Raw genomic sequence first — 22,827 nt, 5'->3', positions numbered from 1 at the left:
AGTTGTTCCCTTGGGGAAGTGTTTCTGTATTCCGAAATTTCCGACAATCATTGTTCATTTCCGAGTCTTTTCAATTCAATTGGTTAGTGGTTGTAAGCCTGTAAGACATATGCCTATGATCATTTAAGTTACTTATGTCATGTAACTAGCTAAAACTGTATCGTATCGTAAGGTAGCGAAATTTTAGTGCCGTCCAACAGACGACGTGCAAAAGCCCTTTACTCCAAACATGTCGGCGTTGGAGTCTGGTGGAGTACAAAACGGCATGGGCTCGATAAATTGGTGATTGGATTGGGTCCGTTGATCGCCCCTTTATAAATAGTCAACAACTGACCTCCAAGTTGTTGATGCCGGGGTTCTTTCGGCAATATTTTCCCCTATGATAGCTCAAAGTCGAGTATTTTATCACTTGTTACAGGTTTCTCATCCATTCATAATCTCCCGTCCGTTCCGGTGTATTTATTGTACAGCTGAGATGTCTCCGCCTCACATGAAGCCGCACCAGACACAACGAGTCGCAATAGACGGAACCGAATTTCCTCTTCTTTATCATAGCCAGTAGATCGGTTTCATACATTTTCGGCCCGAAAGTAGGGCACCAGCAGCATGAGGAACCAGCTTGAATTATAAAAACATGTTACGCAAAAAGAACATATAAGATCCAATACCAATAAAATTACGAGATAAAAATGGTATAATAATGCCCAAAACAGGGTTCGATGTATACCGGTCCAGGGCCAAAGCTATGCCGGATCCATATCAATCATCTTCATCTACCATAGCGGTCAAAGCATCATTTCCCTGATCCTTAGGCGCCTCATAGACCGCAAAAGCAGCCTTTCTAGTCGATTCCCCTTCCATATCTTCCGCCTTCTGTAGTGCATCAGATGTCCAACCCAGTCCTCTCGATTCAAATACCTCAGGACTCCGGTCTAAGAGCATATTCAAGTGACGATCACTCAATACACGTTCCCGGAACCTAGCGTTGCGTCTATGTTTGTTTCCAGTATCATCATTGTCATCGTCTTCTTCTACGTCTGGTACGACATCGATCTTTTCACCTTCAAGCCGCAACAAGTCAGCAGCCATCTCAGCCATAGATATCTGTTTTCCTCCGGTCGGTGCGACAGAACTTGGCATCTTGAATTTTCCTGGGTAAACCATAGCATCAGCTTCAAATTAGCACTCGCTTGAACTACCCGAAATACCTTTAGCTATAACAAGAGCCTCCAGTTTTTTCTTCTCCGTCGCCCGCTCCATGATCTTATCTTCGATTGTATGAGCACTGACTAAGCGGTACACCAAGACCGGTTTGGTTTGACCAATACGATGAGCTCGATCCTGTGCTTGTGCATCCATTTGTGGGTTCTATGTGAACAGGTCAGCTTCTAGACCGAAGTTCAATTTGCCGGACGTACCCAATCTTGGTCATAAAAGATGACACTGTCCGCTGCGGTCAAATTGATCCCTAATCCACCAGCACGCGTACTCAAAAGAAAGATCTTAGGTGAGTCCTCCGTAGCTTTCTGAAACTCGTTCATCTGTTGTCTTCGTCGTTGTGGTGAGGTCGTTCCATCAATACGACAGATATTCCAGCCCATAAAGTCCGTCGCCCAGTCCTATAGATCCCAAAGCTAGTCAGATACGATCAACTATGAAAGCTTGTAGAAAAGTATACCTCGATAATATTGAGCATAGTCACGAATTGGCTGAATATCAGAACACGATGCCCACGCTTCAGCAATTCCCTGAGTAGTCGATCTAAAACCATCATCTTTCCGCTTGCGTTCACTAGCTCCGCTCCCAATACGGGTTCGTTCGTTTTCGGGTCTATAGGCCAGTCGAATAAGAAAGGATGCGAACAGACTTTGCGAAGCTGCATGACTGTATTTTGAAGTTTCATATTATTCACAGCTTTCACTACATTTAATGTCAGCAAAATGAGAATCGGCGAAGGAGATTATGACGAACCCTTTGTTCTGGTCTGGAACTCCAGAGCAGCACGATTTCGCTCTTCGTCTTCTTCTTGCTTCGACATCTGTTCCCGAATGCCTCGTTCATCCACCATACCCTTCTCAAGCATTTCGAAGTACTCCTCATCATCCCCGTCAAAAGTATAACTCTTGTTTCCTTTACACTTCCGTGAATGCCGCGACGAACCTGACTCCCGCGAATCTGGATCTTTCCGGTCATCATCTCCTTCCTTGCTCCTCTTTTCCTCAACAACTTGCTTAGCGCCGCCTTTCGCTGTTCCGCCAGCAATCAACCACTTCCTAATATTTCCACTCAAAACATGTTGGTAAGCGTCGTTCTGCCGTACACTCAAAGGTGCATATAGCACGTATTCTTTCTTGGGTGGCAAACCGCCTTGACCATTCTCATCGTTGCCGAGCACGTCAGCCTTCATCCTTCGGAGGAGGAAGGGTTTCAAAATGGCGTGAAGCGCGGAGATGATCTTCGTTGACTGATCGGTGGGAATAGAAGACTGGAGGGTCGGTAGATTAAACCACTCTTGGAAGGAGTCAAGATCGTCAAAAATATCGGGGAGAATAAAGTTCATTAAAGACCAAAGTTCAGCTAGGTTATTCTTATACCATCGGTAAGTCCAGTGTTCACCAGCCACGGGGAAACAAACTCACATGGAGCGGTGTTCCAGTTAGGATCATGCGACCAGCGCTGGGATATTTCTTAATTTCGCGCATCAACATGCAATCAAGGTTTTTCAGACGGTGACCTTCATCCACGACGATATAGCCCCAATTATATTTTGCAAGGTGGACACGATCTTTGATGATCATCTCATACGTGGTCAAAACGATGGGAAAAGAAGCGTAAGGGTCTTCTGCCTCTCCATCTGACTGTTGAGTATTTTCTTCATCCGAGTCGTCAATCACGATCGGTTTGACTTTACTTTTACGCGCCATTGAAGCCCGTTTTGGTGGTCTTCCTCTCGGTTTCGCATTCACTTTAGGTTTGGGCGTCACCTTTGACTTCTTGTATCCTTCTGGAAGCGCCATAACGGTCCGACGTAACTCAGCACGATCCGATGGAATGCCATGATAAATGCAGACAGGTATCTGAAATATAATTAAAAGATGCATGAACCTAAAAATAGAAAACTTACCGTCGGAGCAAACTTCTGATACTCATCATACCAATTATGAAGAACACTTAAGGGACAAACCACAAGGAAGGGCCGAGTATTCTGGCGTTCACGTAGATATGCACTAAAAGCGATGGTTTGGATGGTCTGAGACAGCCGTTAAAAAGACTAGCATATAAAGACGAGATAAGTGTTACCTTGCCAAGACCCATCTCGTCGGCTATAGGGACAAAGACATATGAATAATTAGTTGTTGAGTCGAGAAGTAGTCTCACCTAAGATCCCACTGATACCATTCTGGTCCAACGAAACCATCCACTGCAACCCTTCAAGCTGATAATTCTTCAACTTGGCACCGGTAACCAGCGCTGGCTGTTCAAACACAAGATGTTCGTCTCCTTCGACTGTGACGGGCTCTCCCTGTTCACCCTTGAGACGTTTCGTTTGGGTATCTCCATCGTATCCATGTTGTGCGCGCCCTCTCTTTTTTCCAGTCTTAGTCGCGTCTATTTTCACCTTGGCTTGCTGAGAAGCGAGTATTTTTTTCTTGTCCTCTTCCATCCGCTGATGCAATATGCTGGTATAAACAGTAGATTTCTCGAGGACAAACTGGAGCCTTGATAGGCGACGAGCAGTTTCCTAAAAAGGAGTAAAAACACGGTATAAAATAGTTGCGCAAAGCAGGCACCTCATCAACCTCTGGCTGTGTCTCCGACTCCAGCGTATCGACCTCAACCATAGGATTTTCACTATCCAGACGGTCCTGTCTGAGATTGAGATCCAGCTTTAAAAACGTGATAGGATGAAACGAACGTCAAGACTAAGAATATCACCGCTTGCGCATGATGATGCGTGATGCGGAGGAGAAGAGGCGTTCGTGCTTGCAGGTACGGATGAAAAACGAGATAATGGCGAGGGCGACAGCCTTGAAGACTGCGAGCTCATCGTGGTCGACAACGAAGAAAGGAGAAATGCTCCTCGTCATGTCTCGATACGCGGCCCTCATCGAACTCGACGCCACTTGGCCTACCCTAAACAACTATCACGTGCACTAATTATTGGCCGCGCATCGGTGGACACCGGCATCAGTCTTAACCGGTAACCTCTTGTCGCGCGCACTAATGACTGTCCCTTGGCCTTATTCGCTGATGGCCTTGCTCGGAATTTTGTTCTACTATATTATCTTAGTCTTTGCTGAGGATAGAAAGTACAGTTCCAACTTTTAGCGAATCCTTTGGGAGCCCTCGGCATATTCTACCAATTGTCACAAATAGGTTCCTAGAGTAATGCAACGAGATTAATGGATCCTCCGCGTTCCCAATTGAAACAAACCACGCGTTTGGCTTCTCCCGTCTCTCAATCGTAGAAGTAAACATATGGAGTAGCATCAGTTGCGTGAACAGCGGATAATTTGCCCTACAAGTTGGAAGCTCCTGAACGTTCCGGCGGCATTCAGAGAGATGGTCGGTTTCATTGCAGTATTCTCAGTCGAATGTTCGGCCAAGTGAACTTGTGAGGCATGCATGAGGGTCACGAGTGCACCTTTGCATGATAAATGGCTTTCATGATAGCTAATAGCAAAGTTTAGACTCACCGCGTTATGCAGGGCAATGAGGTCGTGCTCGTCAATGTAACACAAGAAATGAAGAAAATCGGGAACAGGAATAGTATAAAAGGAAATATGTCATCATGCTGCTCTTGGATTGGGAGGGACTGCAACACCGGGGAGCATTTCCATAAGACGGAGATATATAGTGACTCCGTGTAAATTCATGACACCGGATCGCTCCATGTTTCTGACGAGGTAATGTCTTTCTTGAGGTCGGTTGCAGAGATCTCCATTCACTGTCTCTCGACATCTTAAGTTGCTCTCCCCCCGAGAGGTGACAAAGTGGGTTAGACTAGACGTGAGCCATCTTGCATTTGAATGCGTAACTGCAGCTGGGTAGACAGTATTCGATAAAGAGCGCAGGCATCTGGAACTGCTAGATGAAGTAGGATTTTGACGAGGATTTCCAAGGGAACTAGAGTTAGATCCATTGAATTGCCGCCCGGACAAGATGAGAAGGAATGGAGAAGGGATGAAAATATACCCACGACTGCTCAATAGTCCATGATGAAATCATTGATGCTTTGATGATGCGGCGGTATCAATGATTTCTGACGAGCAAACCCACACTCTTTTCCCTCTTATCCTTCCTCCATGGGCTGTGCGCAGTCAAACGCCCTCCAAGAAGATTTTTTCGAATATTCACCCCCTCCAAATCCGCCCAGCTCTAAGAATAACAAAATCAGACCGAATTCAAAGAAAGAAATACAGGTCCTGCTACTCGGTGCGAGTCAATCGGGCAAGGTACATGACTACATATATATAAGAGCAATTGACGCTCAGTTCCTTGTCAGTCAACTTTCTTGAAACAATTAAAACTGGTCTATGAAGGAAATCTTACACAACAAGAATTGCATGCATATAGGGAGATCATCCTCGCAAACACAATTCAATCCTTACGGTTGGTTGTTATTTTCTCTTCATACCAGCACTAGCTGAAAGAATAACCAGGGATGTCCTTGAAGCTATGCCCCGGCTCGAATTGCAGGTCTCGGATGCGAATATAACCCATCGAGAAGCAGTCTTGAAGTCTGCTACGAGGCTTGATTTTCATCCTATCTCTCGTCAGCTGGCTAATGCCATACGTACCGTCCTGAATGATTCGAACGTCAAAGAGGCTATCAGCCGTTCGCGCTGGTGCCAAGTCAACGATTCTGCCGTATATTATTTCGAGGCCATAGATCGTATCAGCAGCGCTGACTACCGTCCGACGGACTCCGACATTCTCCACAGTTACGCAAAGACGACAGGCATCTCACGAACTACCTTCAAAGTGGCGGATTGTCTTTACCACGTTTTCGACGTAGGCGGTACGCGCAGTGAGCGGAGAAAGTGGATTCACTGTTTCGAGAAAACATCCGCGGTCGTGTTTCTCGTGGCTTTAAGTGAATACAACCAGAAGTTAAATGAGGATGAGAGTGTGGTAAAGTGTACCTTTCTGCGCCGTCCGTCTTATGATTTACCTTTTATTTTAATCAGAACCGTATGCAGGAATCACTGACACTATTCAACTCGATATGTAATTCTTCCTGGTTCGTTGATTCTACCTTGGTATGTATAAATTATCCAAATTCGTGATGTTCTAACTGAATTCGCTTATCAAATGTATAGGTCCTTCTTCTCAACAAGGTCGACCTCTTCATTGAAAAATTACACCACTCCCCAATGTGTGAATATTTCCCCGATTACACTGGCGGAGCCGACTACGAAGCCGCTTGCGTATACTTATTACGTCGGTTTGCTTCCCTCCTGAAAAGTTCCACAAAGAAAATATACGCGCATTATATATGTGCGACAGACCCCCAGCAGGCCAAATGTATGTCATCCTATCGTATCGCGGAAACGACGTCACTGAGTTTTCAACGTTCAACAGTGACTATCAGGGAAATTCAGAATGATCTATTGCAGCACCATATGGAGGGGTGCAACTCGCTTTAAGAATGACAGAGGGAACGGACTACACTTTCACAATGCCTACGCAACATTTTTCTGGACATAATTCCACCATACAAAGCTTGGTTTTCTCATGCTTGCTTGCTTTCTTGCTTCATCTATGCTTTGGTGTTTTATACTTATGTTTTTTTATTTCCGACGTCATGAGGTGATGCGGAATGGCAGTCGTGATATACATAATCGTATCTTGATCTGCCATATCCTTTGTAAAAACTTTTAGCATGAGTTATTCGAGAGATGGAAGAAGATCCACTACCAAGGTCTGTGTGCCTTGGCGATGATCAAAACCGGAGTCAACTTACATGTGATGAACAGGTTAATTTTGTTCGTGAAACACGACTCGACAGATGCTCAGGCGACGTAGCAGCCGATTGGAACGAATGTAAGCAGAGGACGCTCTGATTTTCCAGGATTTTTTCTAGGATCAATCGCTTCCATCATTTACAAATGCATGAATCCCTCGAGCTCGGCCCTGGTATAGACGCCGAATGTATTCAGTCAATGAACGGACAATTGTAATCGTTGTAAGCCTCGCTTGCCACGTCGTGGATAGTCAGATGAAGTAATTTTCTCCCAGGGGAAGAAGTGAACTTGTTCCACATGGGTGTTTACGTAGCTGCATGGGAAATTGGACTTGCTCAGGGAATCTGAAACTTAATTGGGAGAAGTCCGTACTGCTGCTAAACTCTGACGAGCCTTTGTATCAAACAAGTTCATCTTCCCGGCGGCCCTGCTCGGGACTTTGATTTGACCGACGTTCTTATGAAATTAGAGCGCTGATGGTGCTGATCCGATACATAAGCTTGCATCACGATCAAATTCTGATCCGCTTACCCAAATTCGGAATGGAGGGATAACATCAGCAAAAGGGTTTTCAAAATAGAAGGGCTTAGAGACCTTGTTATGGAACTAGTTCCACCACAATCCATCAGAAAGGTAACTTTTGGAATATAATATAATCTTATGCAAAGTAGAAAGGCGTAAAATCCTATGGTGCCGTTCTAAGCCCTTCTATTTTGAAAACCCTTTTGCTGATGAAATTTGCGTACACTTCATTGAAAGCTATCATTTCCCCTTCGGCTTCAACTTCAACCTTTTAGTTCAGGTCACCTCGCACGATCGCAGAGCAGATTCGAATGATATTGTGAACCTGATCCTTGAGAAGTTTAACTTATTCTGCTGCTGATACCCCGGCGGGTCTGAGGTTGTTCTTAGGTGGCGCGATGTCAAACAAAGAGCTGGAATCGATATCCCTCGCATCCTCAGGTGCGCTTTGCGTCCCTCTAGGTGCGTCTTCTTCTTTTAAAATATCCGTGATGGCATTTGCAATATGATCATCAAAAGAGCCGCTATGAGGGTTGTAGGGTGCCAAAGTATCCCGATGTTCTCTTCAGATAATGTCCAGACCGGTTTCGGCTTCTCGATGTCTAACGCCGAGAGCGTTGACAGCACGCAGGCTAGCTATGGTTTGGCCCGTATGGACACCATCCCATACTAGGGGAGCGGCCGAAGTTTTGACATCAGATTCAAACGTAGACACAAGGCAGATGATACGTTGAAGAAACAGATCAGACATTAATGAGCCACTGGTGGCCGATGATGTAGCGACTGCATTTGAAGGGCAGGGAGTGCCGGGACGAAGTTGTTGGAAGCATTGTTAAAGAAAGAAAGATCTTCAGTGGGTCACTGAATTATAGACATGACGCGATCCGTCGTCGTTCATTTAATGGATTTGTCAAAGGTGTATAAACAATCAGTGTTAGGGCGACTGTGACTGAGTTGTCACAGGTCACACCTAAACTCAAGAACTAAGAGTAAAGTGACAGAAGTTTTATTAGGCGTGAACCTAAGAGAACTCGACGGAGTCTTCTACAAGTTTCTACCTACTTTATATACCTAGACTACGGCGCACAGACCAACTACCCTAGGTAACTTATTTATATACTGACATGTGAAAAGAAGTACGTATGAGAAAATAAACTAATTATACATTTGACATGAGAAAGGAAGAGTGGAGTAAGAAGCAAGTAAAAATAGATTGATCATAAAAACGTCAACAATACCAAACAAACCATAAAAGTGTCCACAAGCACAAACAACTCCTAAACGAGTAATCCACTCACACGAACCAATATGTACCAAAGTAATTCCCCAACATCGCATCACATGGACATAGTATGAAGAATCCGGCTATTGCCCATTGCCGCGGTCCCCAATATCCCCATCTCTGTATTACCCATGCCTTCCGTTCCTCATGGTCCCACATTGCTAAGCATACTCTCCCACACCGTCTGCACCGATGATCCGATAGGTTCCAACCTACTGGCCTTGCCTCTCTTCCTATAGCCGCCGCCGCCCTTCGCCATTGTACTTGCTCCGCATGGTTCGGAGGCAAGAAAGATAAGATTAGATCGATAAGTTCAATAGGTAAGTCTGTAGCTTGCGCCATTTTAGCAGTATGCCGATAGTTTAGCCTCCGTCGAACTGTAGCAGCAGAGGGAAATTATTATGTAATAAAATATGTGACAGATGTGACAGCGTGACGCCGTGACATTCTGGCAAGGTTCTAACAATCAGGCTCAACCTGAGAACAACTCGACCACTTTTTGAGCATGCTTCCTCCCCATGCATTCCAGCGGTATAGCATCACATCAAGTGTGGGTGGGGCTGGGGAGCCATGTTCGTGGCTGTACAGCAGAGTAGGAAGACGGTAGCTGCCTGGGAGTCAGGTAAGTTGTAACATGGACGGGGAAAGCACGTACGACAGTCAGTGCTCAACGTCATGCAACTCCAGCATAGTGAACAATGTCAAATGCCAAGTTCGTTCTTGGATGTTTTTGATTGACTGAAAAACTAATATGGTGTTCACTGACTCGGAGGGTGTACTTGGGTTCAAGGCTTACGATCAACAGTTTTGGTATACCCGTCCGCCATGGTCTACGCCAAGATTATCATACGACGCTTTGCAGGGATTTCCACGATGAGGATGACAGGAATCTTGATAGTCTCTTCTAAACTTGTCCGTTTCCAGATTCTCAGTCTCTCGGAACCGAATACCAGGGGCGATATTGACTGTGTCGACCTGCCAAGTCCGGAGATCATACGAATGAAAAAGTGAGGATGGTGTGCCGCAGAATGGATGAACGTCACAAAAAACAAGGTGGAAATGTGTATGAAAATCATTTGACGTTCCCAGGATTGAAAATTTGCGCGAAAGGCACTACCTTCCTTTTATTCCGAGCGATCAAGAAGCTTGTAACCCAGTCGGGGCATACACCCGGAATAACATGAACGATTGATTCTAATTGTATTCAACGACATAGACGTTCTGAAAAACGAGTTGGAATTGTAGATATATGAAAACCATTCGAGTAAAGTAGACCCAAGGTATGTAAGTAGGTTTACTGTGGAAGGAGGGAGGTGACTTTACATATAACGACAATCTACCTTTTATATACAGAGGGCTTCCAGTAGTTCCACGCGTCTTCGTCTTTAGTTTCATTCAAGTCCGGGTTTACATCTGCAAGATTATACAATGGGAGAGAAAAGTCATGAAGAACAAGGTGATTCATGTATGTAGTAACCAGCCGTCCCAGCTCCTCGTCAAAGGTAGGATGGCTTTCAACGGTTTGAAGAACACGGTCTAGTCTCCGGTCAACTGGTGCACCACATTTGTAAGATCCGCTCGTTAAACCCGGCGAGTAGCCAAACCTACACAGCTCCTTACCCACTCTACAGTAGCCTTTGTTAAAGCCCAAGCCGTATATTTGAGAGTGGGCTCGTTCTTGATGAAGGTCAAAATCTGCAACCTTTGTTAAAGTCGCTTTGTCGGCTTGCAATGCCGGTATAGTGAGATTACAGATGCCACCATGCATAACAATGATCTGTTGATAGTTTGCTCCATCGAAATATAATCGTGATATCCCACGGCTGTGGTACTCGGAACTGAAACGAAATGACCAGATTTTTGTCGCATGCGATACTACCTTCGCAAGTTCTTCGACTTCAGAATATCCTGACTCCAGGGCGTACAAGCGTGCTTTATATTTGTCCGCAAAACTTGTGAAGACAAGAAGTTTGTCGCTGCTGACAACATATAAATTAGACTGAGGAATAATCAACGTTGAAGTCGTATTGGGATAGAACATATTACGCACCACAAGGATACTCCTTTTAAATTCCAATGTACACCTAACTAAGCGTGTATCTGTGCACTCCCTCCACCAGTATACATCCACCCTCTCGTTCATAGTACGTGCAACAAGGTGGTCATTGAATGATAACTTGGGATAAAGCCCATAGTACGGCATTGGTAGACTCTTTAGACGTTTGGCTATGAGAGCACCATCATCTTGTGGTATGACGTCCCAAATATGAAGCCATTCTGATGACTTCTTACCAATGTTACCTGAAATTGCCGTCTATCAGTTCTTCCCATATACGATGTAATCAGAGACTTACCATCCATCCCAATGAATACAACAATGAACCCGGATAAGGGGTCATCGTGCTCGACGAGAAAGTCTATTTCAGCGACTGTATTGTTCCTCCCGGGAATGTTGCCAATGCCATCACAGGGCACCAGGAGTACAGGCTCCGAGTTGTCGGAATCGAGGTCCCAGTAATATAACGAGCATTTGTTGGTACCAGCAAACAACCATCGTCCACCCGGAGCAATGCTTATAGTCAAAATCGGGGAGGAAAGCTCTTTTAGGCGCTTTACAGAAGGATAGATTCCTTTTGATAGTTGCCAGAGGTCATTTACCATAAGTCGTCTTTCGAACCGTTCCCGGAGCTGGTCTCTGGTGAGAGAGGATAGAGATCGCATGTTTGAAAAATGACTATGAGGGTTTTCTGCTAGATATTGCTTTGCGAGGTTGAGCCATACAGCGTGGGCGTTGGTGGCGTCACAAAAGTCCTCGCATGTGAAGACCTGAATAATGTATTAATACTGATATGGTGAAAAGATAAGACGAAATACTCACCTGGCGAAGGGCAACAATGTCTTTATAGGGAAGATGCGACACAATTTCTGACACAATTTCGGGTGGTATGTCGCCCAGCATGATGGTGCAGTTGCAACCCATTGTCCACGATGTGAAGAATTCACATCCAAGGATAAGATGACACAGCTGATGAAGGTATAGCATAATATGTACAAACCTTCTGGCTTTACCATCAGTCAATGTAAAATTTTACCTGCATCCTCGCGTCTTCCGGCAAAAGGCTCCTCCGTCGTTTTTCTCTCCCTCCCACCTCTTCCCTTAGTGATTTGGTACAGCCTCCTGGCTTCGAGTGGCTAGGTGGTTTTATCTTTCGCTCAGGCCCCGGCGTTCCTTTTAATTTAATTTATTTTCATTCTTTTATTTGATTTTAACCCCCAGTACTGCGAGGAAGAGTCCGTCTCTCAGACCTCTCCTTTATCTCTCTTTGCTCCTCCTCGCATCCTCAAAATTTATTCACGCTCCTTTCTTCCAATCCAACGGGTGGTTAAAATCTTATTATGAAAATAAATTTTCTATCTCTATCTGACCGCACGTGTACCTCGCTTCAAATCCAAGCCACAAGGTCACGTGCCCCCGTCGGCCGCCGGGCCTTCCGCAAATCTCACAAATCGCCCACATTCGCCTATGAATTAGTTTGAATTATTAACTAGCGATCTGTGAACTTTACTTCTTATTATCCCTCTCATTTCCCTCTTATCACTTCGCATCTATACCTGTTTAAGCAGGAAAATCTTATCCTCTGCTGTTTTATTTTTTTTGGCACGTGATCTGAATATCAACGCACTGAGTCGTGGCAGCCTTGATTGAGCCGTTGTAACATTACTATACAACCCCGTGGCCTGCGAACGGCAAAGCAGTGCTACTGCTCTCGCGCTTATTTAGTGCAGGTCAGTGGTTTTTTTTCATATGGAGCATCGAAGGAGACGACATTGGCTGAAGGAATATGATGTTAATATTATTGTAGTTATGAGGAGATCAATCCCGCAATCGCTGCTCGGTATAATATATGTACTAGAACAAGATGGTTTTACTTTTTTTTATAATGGCCAAAATGTACCGATACAGAATCGTCTCTGGTTTGGGTGTAGCGGCGCTTCCATGAGTCCCATCTATCCTTATACTTTCATATCATGGGCTCTGCTATGCATACAAGGCGGCTTCCCTGTGTAGTGATGTGGCCGATTCTTCCATGAAAGGAACAACAAACTAATTGTTTCCTAATTGTTTTAAGGACATAATGGCACATCTGTCTTCGACAAATCCCACATGGAAATTATTCTTCCATCACCTTGCGAAATCAGAAATTTGGGCCAAAAAGGCAAATTGGTTCACCATGTTGTTCTGAAGAACAATATCAACGGCTTCCGTTGCCAAGACTCGGAGGTCAGTGGCCAGGTGCTGATATGGCAAACATGATGGTATTGTCTTCCTTCCCCATTTGTTAGATTCCACATCAGCCTGTCATGATGTGTGGCGAACAATACCTGTGAAGAATAGGCGCCGTAAGATTTTGTATATATTGCTGTAATAAAATTCTTGTAGCAATATACTCAGCTAAACCTCCTACGCTATGCCTTCAAAGCGCCAAAGATCTTCTGAAACTGGGAGCAGACCGCCTGCAGCTCACAAGGCGTCAAAGCATCATCGTTCAAACTCGGGCAGCATACCTGATGGCGAAACATATGACCAAGTTGCACGCATGTTGGAAAAACTGATCCCACTCTGCAATGACCTCGAAAAACTGCTTGTCGGTGATGATGATACTGACTCTGGGATGTCTGGACGATTTTTATCTAATAAAGCATATGTCATGCCAGCTGGTTCGTCTGATATGTCATTTGATGTTATCTGTTGATTGTTATATTTCAACAGAATTTAAAGGCGCAATCGAACTTGCCAGAAAAAGTAATCTCACAGCCAAACAATGGCTAGTCCAAGGTTCAAGTGACTTGTATACAGAACAGCTCGGCAGTGTTGCTGAGGAGGAAGACGAGGACAGTGGTGAGGATGAAGAGGAAGTTGAAGAGGAAACAAACACATTATCATTCAGTCACCTGAAGAACATAGCGCAAAATCTGGGTGACAATGTTAAGCAGTTGAAAATCCTGCGGGCTGCAAGTCGGGCATATCACGTCGAAGTCAGTCTTTTTCTCTTTGAAGACTCTTTCTCCGTTGATTTGCATTCAAAGATCATACCATTTTCATCTGTAGTTGCAGATGATTACAACAAGCTGGCAGTCACACACTCCAGCTTCGGTGCAGACCTGAATGGTATCTGGGAAGCATTACCTTCGACGTCTGAGGAAGTCACTTATGATACTTTGGCATATTTCGCCACAGAGTTGGAAAGAGTACGAAATGCGTACTTTAATCCATGGGTGTGTTTCGCCCAATATACAAGTTTTCGACAACTGTTTCACCATTAATCTAGAGTGAGACAACAGCAAGAAAAGTCATTGACGCATACTTCGACTCCATAAGGGACCCCAAAATTTTCCCTAATAATTTGCATCCCATTATCACCAGTCCCGAATTTGGGATCCTAGGAAGATCCAAGGTGAGTTTGTGCAATGATTCTGCTTTTTTGCTTTTGCTTTCTTTCTTTCTTGACCGTTGAAGTACTCATTGGTATTTTCAGACAAAGGAACCCAATGATTACCCAGTCATAAACAAGGAGAAGAATTCGAAAACCTTTCTAAATGGGTCTACCGACTATTTGACAATTCTTGCATCGGGAGGGAAGCTGAAAGAATACCTTGACAAGGGCTTTATACAACGGAGGTCAAAATCGGGGCAGAAGAAATGGCTTGAAAAAGTATTGCAAGTGGCTGTGGAGGAAGACATATGTTTATCAGTCTGTGAGGCAAAATGGTCGGGAGCCAAACTTGAAGACCATATCCCTCAGATTGTGGCTGAAGCCATTGGCCTGTAAGCATTTCAATCTCTCACTCTACTGGCTAGCTGTCAATGGGACGTTCAATATCCGCTATTAGTCAATCCAGAACCAAACGGAAATATGTACCATTCTGCCTTTCTAATGGCGTAGAGTGGGTTTTTGGTGCTCTACAAGCACGTGGCGATGAATTTTCTGCCTCGAACCGATTTTGGGTGACCAAAGTCTACAGAGTCAACAATATTCAAGAGGCTTTCAAAGTTCTTTGCGTATTGAGGTTTTGGGTGAGTCAGTAACATTATAACCCATTTCAAGTAAATCACATGCCAACCATTAAGGCTGTATCGTATGAAGACAAAGTATGGGAACTAGGATGCCCTAAGGATTGGTCTAGTACACCCGAGACTCCAGTTCAGGGAATGGGTGATGCATCTTCGAGCGAAACACAGGAAGCTCTGGCAAAGTACGAGTTTCCACTCGGCGTCAAGGCAAAGCCAGCAGCTGGAACGGGACGAAGAGCCGGAGGACGATGAGAGGGATAAAGGTTGTGGGAAATAATTAAAGAACATGTCCGACGAGTGACTCAAGACTGGAAGAGGAATGCGATTTTCTTCTTTTTTGAAAGCTTAAAGTTGTACTATTAGTTCCATACTAGTGCTCTGAAATGTATCTTGTTGAAACACATCAACCTTTTGGTTCAGGTCACCTCACACAATGGCAGAGCAGATTCGAATGATATTGTCACGACCTGATCCTTGAGAAGTTTGATTTCTTCTACTGCTGACACCCCGGCGGGTCTGAGGTTGTTCTTAGGTGGCGCAATGTCAAACGAAGAGCTGGAATCGATGTCCCTCTCGGTGCGTCTTCTTCGTTCAAAATATCCGTGATGGCGTTTGCAACATGATCATCAAAAGAGCCGCTATGAGGGTTGTAGGGTGCCAAAGTGTCCCGGTGTTCTCTTCGGATAGTGTCCAGACCGGTTTCGGCTTCTCGATATCTGAGTCCGAGAGCATTGCGGCCTCCGAGAGTTACAAGGGGAGATAATGACCACGTCGACTGCCAAGTGTGGAGATCATACAAATAGAAACGGCGGGAGGACAGTGTGCCGCAGAATGGATAAACGTACCAAAAAAAAAAGGTTGAATGTCTATGAAAATCATTTGACGTTCCCAAGATTGAAAATTCACGCGAAAGACAACGCCTTTTTTAATTTTCAACGGTGCTTAACATAGTCTTTACACATACTGTTATTAAGAATCATTCAAAATCTACTATCCTGGGCATATAGAAAGGGCCGGGTGCACTGCCATACATCTTCATCTTTAATACGATCTAGGTCCGTGCCTACATCTGCAAGATTATTCAATGGGCGGGAAAAATCATGAAGAATAAGCTGATTCATGTACGTTGTAACCAGCCGTCCCAGCTCCTCGTCAAAGGTAGGATGGCTTTCGACGGTTTGAAGAACACGATCTAGTCTCCGGTCAACTGGTGCACCACATTTGTAAGATCCGCTCGTTAAACCCGGCGAGTAGCCAAACCTACACAGCTCCTTACCCACTCTATAATAGCCTTTGTTAAAGCCCAAGCCGTATATTTGAGAGTGGGCTCATTCTTGATGAAGGTCAAAATCTGCAACCTTTGTTAAAGTCGCTTTGTCGGCTTGCAATGCTGGCATAGTGAGATTACAGATGCCACCATGCATAACAATGATCTGTTGATAGTTTGCTCCATCGAAATATAATCGTGATATCCCACGACTGTGGTACTCGGAACTGAAACGAAATGACCAGATTTTTGTCGCATGCGATACTACCTTCGCAAGTTCTTCGACTTCAGAATATCCTGATTCCAGGGCGTACAAGCGTGCTTTATATTTGTCCGCAAAACTTGTGAAGACAAGAAGTTTGTCGCTGCCGACAACATATAAATTAGACTGAGGAATAATCAACGTTGAAGTCGTATTGGGATAGAACATATTACGCACCACAAGGATACTCCTTTTAAATCCCAATGTACACCTAACTAAGCGTGTATCTGTGCACTCCCTCCACCAGTATACATCCACCCTCTCGTTCATGGTACATGCAACAAGGTGGTCATTAAATGAAAATTTGGGATAAAACCCATAGTACGGCATTGGTAGACTCTTTAAACGTTTGGCTATGAGAACACCATCATCTTGTGGTATGACGTCCCAAATATGAAGCCATTCTGATGACTTCTTACCAATGTTACCTGAAATTGCCGTCTATCAGTTCTTTCCATATACGATGTAATCAGAGACTTACCATCCATCCCAATGAACGCAACAATGAACCCGGATAAGGGGTCATCGTGCTCAACGAGAAAGTCTATTTCAGCGACTGTATTGTTCCTCCCGGGAATATTGGCAATGCCATCACAGGGTACCAGGAGTACAGGCTCCGGGTTGTCGGAATCGAGATCCCAGTAATATAACGAGCATTTGTTGGTACCAGCAAACAACCATCGTCCACCCGGAGCAATGCATGTAGTTGGAATCGGGGAGGAAAGCCCTTTTAGGCCCTTTACAGAAGGATAAATTTCTTTTGATAGTTGCCAGAGGTCATTTACCATAAGTCGTCTTTCGAACCGTTCACGGAGCTGGTCGGTGGTGAGAGAGGATAGAGTTTGTATACTTGAAAAATGGCTATGAGTGTTTTCTGCTAGATATTGCTTTGCGAGGTTGAGCCATACAGCATGGGCCTTGGTGGCGTGGCGGAAGTCCCCGCATATGAAGACCTGGATAAATGTTTTAATGCTGCCTCGGATCGAGTAGGAAGAAAGGATGAAACAAGTCACCTGGCGAAGGACAAGAATGTCTTTATACGGAAGATGCGAAACAATTTCCGAAACAATTTCGGGAGGTAGGTCGCTCAGCATGACGGCGGTCCACAATTATGTTGATATTGAATTATGGAACTTGACAACGCGTCCTACAGCCCATGAGAATCAAACCTGCATTGCTCCAGTCACTTCAAGCGAGCATTGCATTGATGTGGTCAGGAACTCATTCAGGGCAATCCAAACACGTGATAGCTGGTTAAAAATTCGGCAGCAGGTATGTAGCAACTGGAAACTTAGATGTTGTGCGACCTACCTTTCGAGATTTTTTCTGAGATTGTTTCCTATCTCTCATACAAAGATATCCTTGTGCTACGCCAGGTGACATTTTCGGTCCATTCTTCCTATTGTATTTGCCTTAACGCATCATTCATTCAGATCTTGACACATGAGGATCTCTGCGACGCTACCAATGCCCATGTTGTATGGCTCAACCTCGCAAAGGAATATGTGGCAGAAAACCCTCATAGTCATTTCTCGAACACGCACCTGCTATCCTCTCTTACCACTAATCAGATCCGCGAGCGATTCGAAAAACGGCTTCTGGTAAATCACCTCTGGCAATCACCTGGAAAGGTCTATCCTACTACGAAACGCCTAAAAAAACCCTCCCCTACACTATCAAGCGTGGCTATTGCTCCTGGTGGACGTTGGTTGTTTGCTGGTACCAAGCATTGCTCATTATATTACTGGGACCTTGATTCTGACGATCCGGAGCCCGTACACCTGGTGCCTTGTGATGATGTGGGCAATAGTCCCGGAGAGAATAACACAATCACGGCCATTGATTTTCTTGTCGAGCGTGACGACCCCTTATCCGGGTTTACTCTTGCTTTCATTGGACGAGATTGTAAGTCTCTTATTATCTTGTACTCGCGAAGAACTGATATACGACAAATCCAGGTCATTGCGAACATAAGGAGTCAGGCGAGTGGCTTTACATTTGGGACGTCATACCACAAGATGCCAGTGGAACCCTCAAGGCAAAACGTCTAAGGACTATACCGCTGCCATACTATGGTTTGCCTTCTCAATTTTCGTTTAATGGTCACCTCGTTGCATGTAGCATGACAAAGAGGTTGGACGTATGCTGGTGGAGAGAGTGCACTGAAACACAGTTAGTCCGGTGTACATTGGTGTTGGAAACAGATCCTATCATAGTGCGTGACGTGTCCTGTCTTGATACGAATTCATCGTTGATTATGCCTCAGACCAGTGTATACGTTATTGGCAGCGATAAACTTCTTGTCTACACGAGGTATCAGCATAACGAACACAAAGCACAGTTGTACACCCTGGAACCAGAGTATTCTGATGTCAGCGAACCTGGGAAGGCCGTATCGCATGCGACAGAAATTTGGTCATTTTGTTTCTGTTCGCAGTGCCACGGCTATAAGACATCACGACTCTATTTTGACGGAGCAAACTACTATCAAATTATTGCCATGGTCGATGGCATCTACAGCCTTACTATACCAGCGTCGCAAGCTGACGACGCGGCAGCGACCTTGACAAAGGTTTCCAATTTCAACTTTCATCAACGACATCACGACACTCGAATTTATGGCTTGGGCTTGAGTAAAGGTTGCTGTAGGGTGGGTGCGGAACTGTATAGATTCGGCTACTCAAATGCTTTAACGGGCGGATCTTACGAACACGGTGTAACATTTGAAGCTGGCATAGATCGTATTCTTCAACGCCTTGACGAAGTTCTTTCCTATGACGAGGAGTTGGGGCGGCTGATTTCAGTAACATTCGGTCATCTTATTATTCAAGATTTCTCGTTGCCAGTGTATAATCCTGCAGATGTATGCCCAGACTCGGATGCGTGGACTTCTAGTCAGTATTGGTCATAAGACAGACAAATAATGGATGATATAAAAATCTCTCTCGCTAATACGTATGTTCTGAGTCCGCTAAAATTTCATATGTGATGCTTGTGCTTCATTGAAAAGAATTTATTAGACTCGCTTCTATGCCTCATTCAAGGCTATTTATCTTATGTACCTGATTGCTGTGTTAGTACTATTAGTTCACGATTCCTAAGGATTTTTCTAAGTGCAAAACTCAGTCATAGCTCTTGATTGAACCACCAGCGAACGGGCTCAAAAGATCATATAATTATATACCTGATCCTATCATACCACTCAGGACATATAGTACACCGATCGGATTGAATATCATATTTTCGGCTCAAACTTCAAGCTTCACGTCCAGCTCGAGTCCGCTTCTTTGAGTCCCACAACGTACCAAACCTACAAACGTATTCACCCACGCTGAAATAGCTTCCGACCCCAAAAGTGGCTGTCGATTTGTCGCTTGTACAAGGGTAAAGTGAGAGACTTCTACAAATATCGGTTTCTCGGGTTGCAACGCCGATATCATGAGGCTGAAACTATTATTATGTGCGGCACGTTTGACGAATAATCGCTTCTATCAAAGTATAACCTTGATGTACCAGTATTGCGGTCCTGAGACCTGGAAGGATATATCCAGATTTGTGTTTCGTTTTTGAATTCCGCGACTTCGAAGTATTCTGGTTCCAAAGTGTACTGGCGTACTGTCCTGCGGTGCTTGAAGCTCGTAAAGAAAGAACTTTGTTGTTGTCGAGAGTGTATAAATCGATCTGACGTACGGGCGCCAGGATAGGGCGTTTGCGCGCTGAGTAGGGGAATCCTTTCCGGATAGCAGTGCATATGGGGACCAGGAGGGTTTCTGCGCAATCACTTGCCGAGTATACATCCAGCTTCTTCATCATGAAGACGCAGTCGGGTCGTTGAATAGAAACACATAGCGGACCCCGGTATGTTCAAAATAGTAAAGTTTTCTTTTGAGAGTATAATTTTCTTGTGGCAAGACGTCCCTAGTATTAGGTTATTTGCTTCACTTATTATGGTAACCAATCACTGGAAATCGTTGTCTCTGAGTTCTTGAAGGATTTAAATTAATTAGAGGCTTACAATTGAATCCTATGGTAAACCCAAGTAAAGAGTCGCTATGCTTTAGCTTCTGGAGTTTTATCGAAGGATAGACGTTTTTTGGTAGTCGTCTCATCGACCGTGAGCCATACTTCGCCGAGTGTTGGTGGGATCACGAAGATCTCCATGTGTCAAGGTCTTGATGATTTGTTAACGCATATATATCGGAAGCAGAAGCTTTCAAATCACTTGATGAAGCCGTCTTCGTATGGGAGGAAAAAAAGGCAATTTTGGATGCTGGCATCTCCGAGTCGGCAGGTAATGCCGTAGGGCGTGACGGTTAGGATGTTGAAGTCGCAGTCTCCCACTTGTTTTAGTAGCCACGTCTGGATGGAATATTAGACATCGTTAGGCTATGTATGGATCCGAATTCAGAAGATAGGTTGCCTAGCACGACGAGGACGGCGTATAAGCGTGTTAAATATGATAATTATATCACCAGCACGTACTTGATGTGAATTTAGATCGTCATCCGCTGCTTGTGCCTGTTAACAAACCTATCAACCTCCGACAAGCATCAAAATCCGCTAATCCTTCTTCTAGACGTTCGAGTTTTTAAATCGGTGGCATTTCAGTGTGGGAGGCGCTGGTGAGTTGTGGCAGAAAGCGAAATTTTGCCAAGTTTGGGGCATCATATTTACGGGATTTATTTGTTTCTGATGTTGCATTTCTGGAAAACCGGCTTGATCAGGGACGGATCGAACCCTTAGCTTTGTTTTTCCCTGTCTCCTCACTTGGCCGCACATAACTGTACAGTACTGATAAAGTGATGCGACCGCCTGTTTGAAAGAAAATGTTACTGCTAACTCTTCACTCTAACCCGCTAACTTTGAAATGGAGTTTTTTCCGATGAATGTACGCATTGATATTGCGTATTCCATTTCGTTGCTTGGCTGATTAATATCAGTCTCACGCTGCGAGCCTGACGGTCTTTATCCTTCGAGCCACTCGACCAGAAACTGCTTAGATGAACCGCTTGTCAGCTACGTTTCGAATAATCGCCGAGTTGATGTACGTTTGACGGAAGAGACCCGTCGTCGGATTGCACAGGTAGTTTGTGAAGCAATTGTAAGGAAATCCAGACCAGCATTCGCGAGGCTTGGTCACTTGCATGTGGGAGAATATATATAGCACACCCTCCTATAGAGCGTGAGAAAGCGGGCTAGTTTGCTTTTGTCTTCCTCAATGTCGTCGTCGTCGACGACAGTGTCCCCTTCGTTTTTCCAGGACGGCGACCCCTTTTTGCGGCACATCATCCTTCTGCTTTCTGTCTACGAGCTCAACGCAAAATCAGCGCCCCTCCCTGTATGGTACGGTCTTCGCACATGGCAGACAGATGCCATCATGCGAGCAATTGTCGCTCTCGGCGTCAGGCTCTGGGAGGCTGAGGAGGAGATGGACAAGATGAGAAGGGACTATCCAGATCTCTGCCCTCCTCCTCGCAACAATCCTCGCATCCAGACCTACGATGATCCCGCCGTAGACGATGAGGGCCGCATTCTCAGGGTCCCAGAAGCAGTTCCTCCGCTAGTCGGGGTCGGTGAGCTCGAGTATACCTATGGATACCATGGAAACGGAGCTGGCGGTGCGATAGGGCAATCCGGAGGCTATTTCCCGAATGTCGATAGTCTGGATATGGGACAGTGGCAGGAAGAGCCTCCCAAGCAAACGGCGACCAGTCCCAACCCTTCCAAGCCGGTCAAGAACATCAACGAGCTTTTTGTCGTTGACCACACGTTCACTCCTCCTGGTACTACAAAAGAAACTTCGCCTTCGTCTACCACTACCACCACCACCTCTACTGCTCCGCCCGCCTCCAAGCCCACTTCTCCTGCTCCAACGAACAACACGAATGGTGCTTCATCGAATCACACTATCAAACCCAAGCTCAAACCAAAGTCATCAAAATCATCCTCAACATCATCGTCATCGTCATCGCCGTCCTCATCATCGTCATCATCGAACGCCGGAAAATCTTCTCCCGCATCTTCCTCGACATTCACAGCCGACAGACACCCTCCTCCTCCCTCAAGGAAAGATTGCAAATCCGCCTCTCCCTCGACCACCACATCAAACTCCAGCTCCAGCTCCAGCTCCGGCTCAGGAGGTGGAAGCGGAGGAAATACTCGTCCATCACTCTCCTTGGGTTCTCTCCCACCCAACACCGCCACAAATCTGACTCTTGAACGTAAAGATCTATATAATCGTCTAATCGCAAATCTTCAACCGACGGCATTAGCTCATGCTCAAGTTTTAGCTTCCAACAACAACTCCAACGGATCGACGTCTGCTCCGCCCACCGCACACGCCTTTTGCCCTACATGTGGCAAAGCTGTTTCGGATCCTACAGTATTGCCTCTATACGGTAACAACGCTGCTGCTGCACAAAATGTTGGTCTAGATGTAAACGGTATCTTGTC

General features: G+C 45.1%; 6 protein-coding genes across 6 annotated transcripts; 3 read left to right on the top strand and 3 right to left on the bottom strand.

The window, feature by feature from the left end:
* Positions 1–605: 605 nt before the first annotated feature.
* AGABI2DRAFT_181051 (hypothetical protein) lies at positions 606–3,999 on the bottom strand. The gene is made up of 11 exons (XM_006456358.1): positions 3,917–3,999; positions 3,792–3,866; positions 3,379–3,742; positions 3,301–3,323; positions 3,125–3,250; positions 2,640–3,077; positions 1,972–2,587; positions 1,679–1,920; positions 1,419–1,619; positions 1,209–1,368; positions 606–1,151 (listed from the first exon to the last, which is right to left on the bottom strand). Exons 2-11 carry the CDS (start codon positions 3,840–3,842, stop codon positions 760–762), a joined length of 2,613 nt encoding a protein of 870 aa, XP_006456421.1. The 5' UTR covers positions 3,843–3,866; positions 3,917–3,999; the 3' UTR covers positions 606–759.
* A 1,307-nt stretch (positions 4,000–5,306) lies between these two features.
* On the top strand, positions 5,307–6,735 carry AGABI2DRAFT_211352 (hypothetical protein; the record flags this gene model as incomplete). The annotated part of the gene is made up of 6 exons (XM_006456357.1): positions 5,307–5,456; positions 5,507–5,613; positions 5,664–6,135; positions 6,192–6,263; positions 6,324–6,528; positions 6,586–6,735. 6 exons carry the CDS (start codon positions 5,307–5,309, stop codon positions 6,648–6,650), a joined length of 1,071 nt encoding a protein of 356 aa, XP_006456420.1. The 3' UTR covers positions 6,651–6,735.
* Positions 6,736–10,108: 3,373 nt separating this feature from the next.
* Positions 10,109–11,731, bottom strand: AGABI2DRAFT_122318 (hypothetical protein; the record flags this gene model as incomplete). The annotated part of the gene is made up of 4 exons (XM_006456356.1): positions 10,109–10,771; positions 10,823–11,073; positions 11,127–11,598; positions 11,651–11,731. 4 exons carry the CDS (start codon positions 11,729–11,731, stop codon positions 10,109–10,111), a joined length of 1,467 nt encoding a protein of 488 aa, XP_006456419.1.
* Positions 11,732–13,241: 1,510 nt separating this feature from the next.
* Positions 13,242–15,097, top strand: AGABI2DRAFT_122317 (hypothetical protein; the record flags this gene model as incomplete). The annotated part of the gene is made up of 7 exons (XM_006456355.1): positions 13,242–13,491; positions 13,544–13,809; positions 13,861–14,049; positions 14,103–14,228; positions 14,310–14,599; positions 14,665–14,848; positions 14,903–15,097. 7 exons carry the CDS (start codon positions 13,242–13,244, stop codon positions 15,095–15,097), a joined length of 1,500 nt encoding a protein of 499 aa, XP_006456418.1.
* Positions 15,098–16,173: 1,076 nt separating this feature from the next.
* AGABI2DRAFT_122316 (hypothetical protein) lies at positions 16,174–17,468 on the bottom strand (the record flags this gene model as incomplete). Its single annotated transcript, XM_006456354.1, has 4 exons — positions 16,174–16,500; positions 16,552–16,802; positions 16,856–17,327; positions 17,388–17,468. The coding sequence occupies 4 exons, from the start codon at positions 17,466–17,468 to the stop codon at positions 16,174–16,176; spliced, it is 1,131 nt and encodes a 376-aa protein (XP_006456417.1).
* Positions 17,469–17,669: 201 nt separating this feature from the next.
* Positions 17,670–19,285, top strand: AGABI2DRAFT_122315 (hypothetical protein; the record flags this gene model as incomplete). The annotated part of the gene is made up of 3 exons (XM_006456353.1): positions 17,670–18,279; positions 18,333–18,589; positions 18,641–19,285. The coding sequence occupies 3 exons, from the start codon at positions 17,670–17,672 to the stop codon at positions 19,283–19,285; spliced, it is 1,512 nt and encodes a 503-aa protein (XP_006456416.1).
* Positions 19,286–22,827: the final 3,542 nt, after the last annotated feature.

This window comes from Agaricus bisporus, assembly GCF_000300575.1.
Source record: "Agaricus bisporus var. bisporus H97 unplaced genomic scaffold AGABI2scaffold_13, whole genome shotgun sequence".
NCBI classification, from domain to species: Eukaryota; Fungi; Basidiomycota; class Agaricomycetes; order Agaricales; family Agaricaceae; genus Agaricus; species Agaricus bisporus.
This window is presented reverse-complemented; position numbering and strand designations above follow the sequence as displayed.

Bases quoted from the DNA above. Each gene is read 5' to 3' on its own strand.
- AGABI2DRAFT_181051 (XM_006456358.1), bottom strand. From the start codon at position 3,842: ATGGTTGAGGTCGATACGCTGGAGTCGGAGACACAGCCAGAGGTTGAT. The intron at 1,921-1,971 runs GTTCGTCATAAT...CATTAAATGTAG, and splicing joins GTTCCAGACCAGAACAAAGG to TGAAAGCTGTGAATAATATG. The intron at 1,152-1,208 runs GTATTTCGGGTA...TGGTTTACCCAG, and splicing joins GGCTCTTGTTATAGCTAAAG to GAAAATTCAAGATGCCAAGT.